The sequence below is a fragment of the Corvus kubaryi genome, unplaced genomic scaffold (genome assembly GCF_017639235.1).
Source record: "Corvus kubaryi isolate FWS band 111438036 unplaced genomic scaffold, C.kubaryi_AGA036_p1.0 69, whole genome shotgun sequence".
NCBI classification, from domain to species: Eukaryota; Metazoa; Chordata; class Aves; order Passeriformes; family Corvidae; genus Corvus; species Corvus kubaryi.
The window spans coordinates 5,212,065-5,224,404 of NW_024582057.1; the positions used below are offsets into that span (position 1 = coordinate 5,212,065).

General features: G+C 42.2%; 1 protein-coding gene across 1 annotated transcript; it reads left to right on the forward strand.

The window, feature by feature from the left end:
- The first annotated feature begins 6,731 nt into the window (after window positions 1-6,731).
- Window positions 6,732-10,647, forward strand: GCM2 (glial cells missing transcription factor 2). Its single transcript, XM_042049159.1, has 4 exons — window positions 6,732-7,079; window positions 7,469-7,581; window positions 9,024-9,149; window positions 9,390-10,647. The coding sequence occupies exons 1-4, from the start codon at window positions 6,785-6,787 to the stop codon at window positions 10,269-10,271; spliced, it is 1,416 nt and encodes a 471-aa protein (XP_041905093.1). The 5' UTR covers window positions 6,732-6,784; the 3' UTR covers window positions 10,272-10,647.
- The last annotated feature ends 1,693 nt before the right edge of the window (window positions 10,648-12,340 follow it).

The window sequence follows — 12,340 nt, forward strand, 5'->3', positions numbered from 1 at the left end:
ACCATGTTATTCTGTGGAGTTGGTTGGCTTCAGCAAGGGAATAACATCTGATGCCAGAGCAAATAAGTGTGAAGAACAGACTGTCTAGCCTGAACCCCCTTTCAGAAGGGCCACTTACTCTGATCAAGTGAAATACCTGATGCTGACCATTTAAACAAGATACCAGAGATAGATTTTTTCACTATGTACAAAACAAGCAAACAAAGAGAATCAGAAAAAGGTTTTCTGCTCCAATGTAAATGTTAATGAAAATTAACTGGAGAGAAATCAACAGGAGGATAGGAAAAAAAAAAATTTGCAGAGAGGAAAAAATAGTAAGCAGAAGAGAAAACAGAAAGAGAACAGAGTTCAAGCAGAATTAAGAAATGTGCTTCCAAGATTAAGATTCGGGATATTGAGGAATGGAAGGAAAAAAAATACTGACCTTCATTACTGCATTTGCAAATCACCTGATGGAAAGAGTAAAAGAAGCCTTCATTAATGCACCATCACCCAAGAACAGCAGTACTCAAAGTGCTGAGGTGTTTATGTGTACCCCCACCCCCCCCCCAACTTTCAGGGGCTAAATAACATAAAACAGTAGTGTACCCACATCAGCAAAAGCCACCTGATACAGGTATGTCACATATGGTCACCCTGATCATACAGGTTGGAACTACGCAGGGAGGGTGAAGGTAGCCAAGCACCCACTTCCCCCAGGAATGGATTTCAGCAGCACTGGAGAACACAGTGCCTACATGTTCCCAGGAAAACCCACATCATGACATCGTTCTCTGATTTTTATTACACATGTGGGCCTATGTAAAAGTACATTTGATGTTTACACACTACGGTACTAGATATCACAATGTATATCTGAAAGGTGTTAAAGTCCTTAGAGGAAAATTAAAACCAAAACTTTTAAAAAATTAAAAACCAACTCCACAACACAAACAACTTCTTCCTCCACAGTGAAAGCAAGCAGAAGAAATGTACCAGGAAGAAAAATAAATTAAGTTTTTGGGGAAAAGAAATGGGTATGACAATTTAAAAGTGGTTAGTAGAGAAAGAAGGAAGTTTGATTTTGCTCAAATATCTTTTATCGGACTTCCTAAAAAGAGTCATATGTATTGATATGAATTCTGATGCACAAAGTGACACAGTTCCCATAAGCTACAGACAGCAAGACTGGGAGCAACGGCTAGGAGAAAAGCTTAAAAGCATTCTTCCTACTACAAATGTTACATCACTAGGCCTCCAATACCCTTAAAGTTATGAATATTTAAAGTTGAAACCTAAATGAGTTGTAAGCAAGTTAGATCATCCTTTAGTATTAAATCATCATCTGTTTCAAACACAGTAGGAACAAATTGCCAGGACCACCTTGGCAAACACGTTTGCACACAAAGTGCAGCTCGGTGTCAGTAACTTGTGGGTTTTAAAGAGAGCTTCAGCACACAAGATTTTATTTACAAAATGCATCAGAACGTCTTGCAAATTTTTCTGCAAAAACAAATACTTCAGGTTAGAAAATGAGAAAATTCTGCAGCCCCATGACAGCTTCTCACAAGTGTGTCAAATCTCAGCCAGCCTAGAGCACACTCCTGGACACTGCTCACCCACACCACCTGGGCTGCATCCCATGCTCAGCCCTAGAGCACCAGGTCAATTGGCAATTATTTATTTTCTAACAGGAAATTGCTTGTGAACAATAGCTATCTTATCCAATAAAGGTAAGCCTTCTGTCCCCTGAATGCACAAACATACCAATGCAGAATCAAAGAAGTCTTCAAGCAGTAACATCAAATATTTATTCTCATTTGGGTCGATGACGGTCACAAGTGCTCTTGCTCTTTCAAACCAAGATACCAAGTAAAAGTTAAAAGAATGAGTTAAAAACAAGGAAGAGGAGTTAATAATGTAGGTCTGCAGGAAACCTTACAGAGTTTTTCACTCTTTAAACTTCGGAGTCACGTACTGTGTCAAAAGCTACATGGCATTAAGGAATTCAAATTTTGCTAGGAGGACATGAAAAATGCCATTTCTGTCCCCCCTCCTCCCCAGCCCTCCTTTTATCCCCCCTCCTTTCTTGACCAAGGCACCCACTCTTCATGCTCAGACACAATACATGCTGCTAGTGGCATCAAAACTCCTACAGACATTTCTAGAGGACATCAACTCACAGCAAATATTGTAAAACTTTTTCAAGCTAAGTATTTTAATACTTCATGGTTTTAAACATAGCATAGCATCACACGCAAACAGTGAACTAGAAATCCATGCTCCACTGGAAGTACAGAGCTCAGACTGGAAAAGCTTTTTTAATTTATCTCCATACAGGAATTTTGAGAAACTGTATCCCTGAAAAGCATAACTACAAGGCAGGAACACAACATTTTGGACGGAGAACTCCTCAGTACAACTCTGCTAATAGAGAGCATGTGTTAACTGTTCCCTGATAGCTGTGCTAGATCCAGGTGTTACTCATCTTCAGCACAATTGCATTTCTGCTACTACAAGTATTACCAGCTGAAATCAATATAGTGCCATTGTGCCAGAAGAGAAAATGCAATTTTGGATTAAACGCATCTGGTACCTTACATATCTAGCGAGACACCTTCAAAAGAATATCTCAGATTATCTATGACTAGAACTGTATTTTGCTGGAGCATTTAAAATGCATTTAGAAGTCTATATCATTTAATCAATGGGACTCATAAAAACTCATCCTCTCCTTCCACTATCAGCTTTAAAAAAACCCAAACAACCCCAAACCTTTAAATTAGGGAATTAGTGGAGCCATAATATTGGTTGCTACACCAAAAGCAATAAAAGAGAGTAAGCATTTTTTTCCCTACTCAGTTCATGCAATATATTAAAAAAAATTCTTTTCTGTGTGGCCAACAAGCAATCCCCTAGTTTTGACTTCCCTGGAGTTCTTTTTCTCATGCAAACAACCTTAAATCATATTAGTAACTTGTATACAATATTATACTCATCTTTGCTAGCAGTCCTTGCTCAATAAACAAGCTCTTCTTTTCTTGAAGATCACTTTTAAGGTAGAGCTGAATACACTTCAGCATCAGTGAAACATTCTGAAATTCATTCTTGTCCAGCTCCTACAGAAACACAGAGCGCTGTGCATCATTAGTCTGATACCCTCTGAGCTGGTTGTTAGGATAGTTGAGACTATTTATGGTACTTGCCTTTCTCAGTGCTTTGTCCAGCTGGTTTAAGAGAGAGTCATTGTATCTCTGGGGAGGCTCTACTTCTCCCTCTTGAAGCAGCTCATGTATTTTTTGAAATCCCTTCCCTTTAAAGGCATCAATGAGCAGTGATTCAAGCTGCAAAGGGAGGGGAAGGAAACAACTAGCGAGTAAAATAAGCAATCATTAAAATTGTTGCAGAACTAGTTATGATAAAATGCTTGCAATGCTGTTTCAAAAGTTGCAAGCTTTTTCTTCATTTTTGTTTGAGTTCATTTGTTTCTCTACTTTCATTTTACTCCTGTAACTAAAGCGAAATATCAGTCTTAATCTCCAAAAGAAAGAGAACCCTTGAAACTGATTAATCTTAAAAGATCCTGAATAAGGAAATAGGCAATTTAGTATGCCTCACTTGTAAGTCCCACAACTATTGCAATAATTTCTTCCTATTTACTAAGGAAAAGATTAAGGGGACTGCTGCACTTCCCACATTAAACTAAATTACTGAAAGTTCTAGGTCATGCCATATCCCATTAAGAAATGGGCCTCTGAAAAAAAAAAAATATATAAATAACAATTCATAAGATTAAGGTAAGCATGCATTTAAAAGATCCTTACATAGTCTTCTGCTCTGTGTGCCATACTGCTACTCACATCTCTATTTCGTTCTTCACTTTTTTCTTCCTTTAAAAACAAAAGGAAGGGAAAAATACAGGGAAGAAAAAAAATCCTCTTTCTCCATTTCTTCCAAAAAAAAAAAAAGAAAACCCAGCCAACCAAAACAAACCCGAACACTTTTTCAGCCCCAAAGGTGAAGAGCACTTACTCATCCCCTCTCTCGCAAAACGCTGGTTTTCCTTCCTTATTTCCTGTGTTACAAAACCACCCCATGCCTCCCAGCCCGAGGTTTCTGGCAGCCGCGGGGAGTCCGGCGGGTGTCCCCGGAGGGAGCCCGATGTGTCCCCCTCTCCGTGGCCGCTGCCGGGTCTCCGCCGCGGGGAGCGCCGCTTACCTGAGCCATGGCGCGGGGGAGAAGGTCCGGGGGCTGCTTCACACCCTCCCCACGGCCATGACCCGCTACTGCTGGACACACCCGAGTTTAGGGCGAAGGGAGACCCTCGCCAGCCTTTCTCACAGCTCCGAGCGCTCTCCTTTCCTCAGCGAGCCCTCAGTCTATACCCCAGCGCCAGAGAAAAAAAGAAGAGTAAGCAGCCGGTTTCGCACCCGCCCCAAAAAGCCGCAGCTGTGGGGCGCCTGGGACGGACCCTCCACACCAGAGCACCGGCGCTGCAGACTGACAGAGTCCCGGGCGAGCCCAGGGATGCAAAAGAGGAGTGCGGAGCCTCCCTGGGGACTGCTCTCGGCCGAGGGGTGCCACAGCCGGCGTGTACTGCTGCCTGATGCGCTTTATTGTGCTCAGCTGAGTGTAAAGTTCAGTAAATTTTGGACCAGAGATGATAGAAGCGAATGAGAAAATCATTCCGACCAGGTGGAATCGTTTAAAAGGTGACAGCAGCGCTTGGCGTTCAAGGGCTTGGTCTCTATGCTGTTGTGGATAATTTTTTTCTTTCTGTTTTTCACCGCAAAAATCATTCTCCCTCCTTCCTCGCCACAACCACTCCCCCCCCCCCCAAAAAAAAAACCAACAAAAAACCAACAACAAACAAAACCAAACAACCTCACGAAAACCAAACCAACAAACCAAAAAACTTCAAACATCACACCCCATTGGTCATTTCTTTGGAAGAGAAAAGGTAAGAAAAAACCTATAACTTTTTAACAAGTTAAAATGTGCCACCAACACCAGCTTTGCATTTTACACCAGGTGCTATAGAGCACAGCGCGAAGGGGAAACCTGCCCAATAACGCCGATTTCGTTTACATCCAAACAGCAGGTTATTCAGAATCTTTGCCTCCCTCCGGGGGCTTTACAAGCTGCGGGCAGCTCCGGGCAACGCTCAAAATCCAATATCAGGAGCGTCCCGGACGGGTCCCCCACCGCTCCATCACCCCTCACATCCCGGCACCCGCGGGAGAGAGCGGCAGAGCACCGCGGCTGCCGGGTTAGACTTCCAAACCCTGCTCAAGTTTGCCGAGGTGACGGCCCCAGTGCACAACCCCTGTGTCTATCCCCCGTCACGCACCTTCAGGTGACGGTGGCGCAACCCGCCTGTGGCGTGGAGGGGGAGCGCAGCTCCTGCCCACCCAGGTGCCGCGGCGGGTTCGGGGATGGTGCTGCTGTTCCGCCTGCGGGGCCGGCTGAGAGCTACTCCCCCACCTCGGCGACGCCCCGACGGCATAAAAAACCGGGAGCTGTCACCCACGGCCACTCTCTGCCATGAAGCTCACCTGGGATATCAATGACCCCAAGCTGCCGCAGGTAACGGGTGGCCGGGGAGGTACTGCGGAGAGTTTCCCTCCAACTCTAACGCGGAGTTGGGGAGCAGCAGAACAAACTTCACTCTAAGCAAGGCTTTGGTTTTTGTCTGCTTTATTTCTCTTGCACCTTTTCACTTTTTTTGTTATTGTTTTGTAGTCTTTATAAAGTCACTTGTAATGAAAGCATGGATTTGATACACAGCTTTGGCTAGCTGGGTATGAACTCCTAAAACAACCTGTGGCTCCATTGGGCCAGTTTTCTTCTCCCTCATCCCCCTCTTCCTTGTTCAAGAAATGTTGAATAGAAGATTGAATTGACTGTTTACTACTATGATCCAAGTTACCTAATTATATCTTTGGTTTATTGATGCGACACTTTAATGCCAATGAGCACTCCACTTTTTGTCTTGTTGTGAGTTTCAAGTGTTTTATTATCTGCAACTTTTTTCATCTTAGAGTTTATTTAAGTTTATAGAGCCCATGCTGTTACAGAATGTTTTCATGCTGTAAATGTTGGTAGTTTACTTCTGTTTGCTGGGATTGCTCACATGTGGTACATGAATATGTTAAATATGTATTGTATTGTAAATACTTGCAGTTTAAAATCTTAGTTCTTCTTTCATAGTTCTGGCAATTACGTTTTAGTAAGGAACTCCTGAAAGCCAGTGAAACCCGAAATTGAACAAATTCTTTGTTTGAACCACTATACATACGTGGAAGTACATTTGCAATGACAAATCTTTTTATCTCTATTTTTTGGGGAAAGCCTTATTCAAATCATATTAGATGCACTTTAAGAAGCTGTTCCATAGCTAAGACTTCTAGTTTCCTGCCTGCAGGTGCATGGTCCCACAAGAAGGAGAACTTAATAGCAGTCATGATCAGGGTGGCTTGTGTCCTGTCTGGGCACACTGGTGGTAGACTAGTCAGTAAATTCTCGTAGTAAGGCGGATGTCTTGTAGCTGGGTGACTTCACTGTAAAAGGCATATGTGTCAAAGGACTGTGATATAATGGATCACAATGCAAAAGAGGAAAGGATCCTGACTTTCTTTTGAGATCTGGAATCTCCGACTGCCCTAGCCCTTTTAGAGAGCTCTTCTGAATAAGCTATTCTTTCAATACTTCTTCTTCTGCTGCTTGGGTGGTCATAGAAGAAGCATTTTTCCCCCGTTACGTGTTTTATAACAAGGCAAAAATATCAGGTTGTAATATACTAATAATGTGCTCTTGCTGTTCACCTTGCTGCCTTGCCCTGCTGCAGGAGCCCAAGCAGTTCGATGCCTTCCAGGAATGGCCCGATGGCTACGTGCGGCTCATCTACTCGAGCGAGGAGAAGAACGCGCAGCGGCACCTCAGCGGCTGGGCCATGCGCAACACCAACAACCACAACTGCCAGATCCTCAAGAAGTCCTGCCTGGGGGTGGTGGTGTGTGCCCGGAGCTGCGCCCTGCCCGGCGGGGCCAGGCTGCAGCTCCGCCCCGCCATATGCGACAAGGCTCGGCAGAAGCAACAAAGTGAGAGGCACCCAGAGAGAGCTGCCATGCCCACGGGACCCCATTTCTTTCATCTGGGCTTGATTTTTAAACCGGAGTCACTCTTACTTGCGCGCAGACTAAGGCATAATTGCAATGACTGATTAATTCCAAATTTCATCGATGTCTGTTTGCAAATTCTTAAGGGGATCCGAATTAATATCCTTTAAATTATTAGCATTTGTATCTCGTGGGCAGTTCTAGTTCATACCGTTCAGTTATGCTTGCTAGTCTATGATGCATTTCCTTGGACAATACATTTTAATCTGAATTTTAGAGAAGTCTGACCATGTTGCTCTTGAGCTCTGTTTACTCTCAGGCAGCACCCTTGTCCTTAACCAGTCTCTTCAGTAGTTTCTGTCTGTTCACAGAGAAAGCCTGCCCCAACTGTAACTCTGCCCTCGAGCTGATTCCTTGCCGAGGACACAGCGGCTATCCGGTCACGAACTTCTGGAGGCTTGATGGCAAAGCAATATTTTTCCAGGTAAAAAGCAGCCGTATTTATTTGTGCACACTATATAAATTGTATCTGTATATAAAATAATACCTGTAAAGAGAGAGATTTCTTCTTCCTCCCCCCTTTTCTTTTTCTGTGTAACACAGAGCATGATGAGCAGGGTGGAGGTCTGGTCCGTGACTGAATTTCTCTTTAGTAGGAATATGACAAGAACAAATAAAACAAAAATACTTGGCTGTCTCTTTAAAAGCTGTACTTGGGTTGACAGTATTCAGTTTTAACTACAATATCATTGATGGCTAAAATTCTCCTGTTTACAGAACAAAAATATGAACAAAAAGGTTGTCTTGCACCCTGGTGCCTATGACAACTGAATCTCTCCAATATTTATTCCCAAATATTTATTTTCTACTAAAATAAATGGGGAAAAAAGCCTTACTTAATTTACGTAAGCTGAAACATGAAAATTCTACTTAATATGAAACTAGCCTTTGAATTTTGAAGGAATTAAAATCTTGCCAGAAAAAAAGAAGAATCTTAGCTAAAATTTGAAATTTAATGTTGATTTTTTTTTTTTTTGCAGTATTAGAACAAAAAGTAAACAAAAAGTTTCTGTTCTATGAGATTACATTCTATCCTGGATAAATTTTTTCCCTGACTCACACAGCAATGAATTCTGTTCTCCAGCCAGTAAATGGAAGAAAACTGGCCATATTCCCAGATTCCCAGCTATGTTATTCAAATGTTCTCTTATAGACATGCAAAACTCGAAGACTTTTCCTATCAAAAAAGTTGATAAATCCTTGCTCAGAAGTTAATTTCTGCTTGAGAAAGGACAGTGTTTTAAAAGCAATTTTTAGCTTCCTACTTTATATTTGGGACTAAATGCAGATTTGTTCAGACAAATGAGTAAGGACATGTAGCATACATGGCTTCATCATTTGATTACATAGATTTGTATACCTATAGATGTTTCAATAGCAGAGCATCTTTGGATGGTTTTCCAGGGTCTAATTTTCAGTCCTATTCAAGAAGGTGTATTGCTTTAAGAGAATATTTGTCATCTTGTGGCATGAAACCTCTTTAATGCCTATTTATACTATTTATATATGTACTTACAAAGCAAAACTGAGGTACTGGACTGCAGAAAACCAACCAAACTAAATTTACATATATTGTTTTCTCCTTAGTTCAAATTATCTACTCCTGAATGTCACAAACTTAGGTAACACTTTTGATCCTTCATCAGCTCTGCAGTCCTCACTGACTTCTCCCTCACTTTTTCCTTCTATCTACATCCAAATCATGATTTATTCTATTTACTTATTTTTACAATGAATTGGTCCTTCCTTTCTTCTTGTGCCAAACCACAGACCATGCTGTGACTACCTCTTGTGCTACTTGGAGCATTTTCTCTTATATTACCCCCTTCCAGGTTCACATCTAATTCTTTGTTAATCCTAATTTAGGCTAAAGGAGTCCATGACCATCCCAGGCCAGAGAGTAAACTGGAGGCAGAGGCAAGAAGAAGTGCAATTAAGAAGCAAATGTCCTCTTATCACCACTCCCAGAAAAAGCGACCTCTAAACTCAGAGGTAAGTCAAAGTCATTAGTCAAATAAAAAGGTGACATAAATGAACTTGTTTTTGTTTGGGGTTTTTTTGTCAATTAAAAAGGTGTGATAAGCACATACTGGGAATCTCAGGGCAAAACAAAGATTTACACCATGCTACACCTGTTAATTTGGGGCTGAAAGGAGCAATAGCACAAGTATTGAGACACGTGTGTGGGCAGTATTGATTCCTGAATCTTAAAGATCTACTTCTCCTTGCCAGGCAGGAAGGTATCATGACAGCAGTGGTTACACCAATAACCTACAGAATTTTCACTGCATGGATGGCCCAGAAAGAGTTGGTATCTTCACAGACACCAATTTTTCGATTCCAGCCCAGTCTTACCCTTCACTGCAGAACACAGACCTCTACAAGGCACCTTATGACTCAGCCAGCTTCCAAGAGGACCAGCTATCTCCATACCCTAAATGCCCAAATCCAAGGATCTACATGCCCAGGCCATGCAGTTACGAGTTTGGAGTTCCTACCTTTATAAGCTCGAGTCCTTACCCAACATTTTACAAAGAGCTGGCCAGTCCTGCCATTGATGCAGACCCCCTCAGTCTGAACGGGTCTCACTACAGTGCTGTGACTACCCACGATAAGAGCTTTGATAACGCTGGCAGACATTACGGACTGAAACCAGTGTGGGGAAAAACCAGCAGCGGAGACCGGAGTGACTACGGGCAGATGCCAACAAGTGCTCCCCACGCTTACTACAGTGGGGACTATCCCTGCAGGTACAGCCCCAGCCCTGCTCCCATGGCCCCGCCGCTGCAGACGGTCATCACCACCACCACCAAGGTGTCCTACCAGGCCTACAAGCCACCCGCGCTGAAATACAGCGACAACCTCTGTGATATGAAAAACCTTCAGAGCTATACTCACATGGCAGAAAATGTCTCGGGTGCCATCTATTCAGGGATGAAGATTCAGGAAGACTTTGGGATGATAAAGTCAGCGTTGCTCTACCAGCATGACTCCATCCCCACAAAATCCAAACCAACCGAGAGCGTGGAGGGCTATCGGTATGGGCTCCCTCTGGGGAACAGCTTTGGGGAGCATGAGGGCCAGGCCCTAAGGTTTGAGAGTGCTGAATACTGACTAAACAGTGCCTAAATGGCAAATACACGAAGATGACCACATGGATGCTAAGCCAGGTGGTTTGGGATTTGAGGAGAGGTAAGGAAGCAGTACATCAAGACAGCTTTTTTCTAAAAGCACCTTTCTGGTGCTGTGTGCTGAGTGAATTATATTTTGTATCTAATTTCAAAGAAGCCCCACACAAACTCTAAAATGGCACAAGCAGCTGAGCCCAAAACACAACTGAGAGAAGACAATATGGAGGCACAGCTCCTCTGGAAGTCAACAGCCTCCTCTGACAGCAAGTGCAACCCACTTATAGCTACAACTCCTGCCAGATGCCTCAAGCTTTGAGAGAACACTCCATCTGTAAGAAAGAAAAGGTTAATCAGGCAATGGAAAAAAAGATGAAGGAAGGTAGCTGTAAATTATAGTCAACTGAAGGAAATGGCAGGGAAAGAAAGAAATAAAAGAAATGTGAAAGCAAGACAATTTGCAGAATAATTCACCTGAATGGTCCATTCACCTGCCATGATCCTTTTGACGAATGGAAAGATCAGTTAAGTTTCTCTGAAATGAGAAATGAAAAACCTGAAACCTAAGAAATGAAACATGCTAAATGCAGGTTGCTTTTTGATCCCCTGTATCAAGAGTAGAGACTACCCAGACTTTCTGTGTAAGAAGGACAGCCCAGCACAGCCACACCAGGAACTGATGCCCTGTAACACTCAGCCGGGAGGCAGGAAGGCTCAGGTTACCCCCACTAAGCCTGCTCAGCATCACATGGATACCAGGGTTAATATACATGGTCATGAAAACCATTTGCAGAGAAACTGGTTTTTGCTTAAAGGGGCCTGGCAAGCTGGTCAGACCAATACTGCATGGGTATTGGTGCAAAATTCTCTTTACCTATGAATACAACTCGTCCTGTCTAGGAATGCAACATCCCAGCTACTTAGCAGTACAGGTCAGTGTTGAATGCATCTTTCCTGGCTGCCTCTCTGCACTCCATCTCCATCAGGTCTTTCTCCCTCTCCTGAGGGACTTCTAGTCATTTTTCCCTCTGCAATCATAGCTCCCCATGACAACCCTACTTTGGAAATTAAACAACCAGCCAACAGAGAGGTTACAAAACAAAAATCTCCAAACTGAACTAAACAAGGAAAATGTAGGGAAATGCATTCCCAAATTCATCCCTAGACTAACTCATTATTCTGGAAAGCAGAAAAACCAGAGCCGTGCTGGTTTAAAACTAAAAATATTTTGAAAGCTGCCTAGTACTGGGGAATAGAATGTTCACCCAAAATGTGTGCCAAGCAAGGGAGCTAAATAGACACAGGGGATTGGCCAGGGTTAAAAAATTTCTTTTGGTATCACTTTTATTAAGTTACCAAGTATCTTCAACTTTTTGAACACTTTTTTTTTTTTTTTAACATCTGTCTTATGTATGTTTTTACTGTTTTGAGTAGCAGCATACTACTGTAGTCTTTCAATAAATGTAAAATCACAGTTAAAAGCAAGGCACCATGTAAAGTAATGTGAGCAGCTGGCTAGTTAGAATGATAAGGTTCTGTGCATTGAAGCCATCATGAAACTGGTAAACAAATTTTATTTTCAAAACACCATACACATATCTGAGGTTTAAAAACAGCTATTTGTGATGTAGTATATTTTCTTTCTTTTTATATTTTTATGAAAAACACTGTGTTCAGTCTGAGATGTGAAACTGAGCCCCACAGGAATTTAGTTAATAGCATCCTGTTTTCAGCAGTGGGTTGTTCAGCATTTTAAAAATTCAAGCCAGGAAAAGAAGGAATTCACAAAAGGACTAAATTAATTCATCTGCAGCAAGCTTACCCTGTCTTTTAGCTTTAGCATACTTGCTGTATATGTCCCTTGGCTTTTGTTAAACTCTTATGGCAATTCTTCTACCAAGTGTTTTAAATTACTGGTAAGAACAGATTCCAGTGAACAACATCAGCTTGAGAATTAGCCCATATACTAACCTTTAAAAAAGAAAAAAAAAGGTGGTTTGTGATTTATTACCCAGGAAGACTAATGCAAAATGTTAGAGTTTAGGAATATATAAC

Excerpts from the sequence above, each read along its gene's own strand:
- GCM2 (XM_042049159.1), top strand. The coding sequence starts at position 6,785 with ATGTGCTCTTGCTGTTCACCTTGCTGCCTTGCCCTGCTGCAGGAGCCC. Across the intron at positions 7,582-9,023 it reads GCAAAGCAATATTTTTCCAG|GCTAAAGGAGTCCATGACCA; the intron begins GTAAAAAGCAGC and ends ATCCTAATTTAG. Across the intron at positions 9,150-9,389 it reads AGCGACCTCTAAACTCAGAG|GCAGGAAGGTATCATGACAG; the intron begins GTAAGTCAAAGT and ends TCTCCTTGCCAG.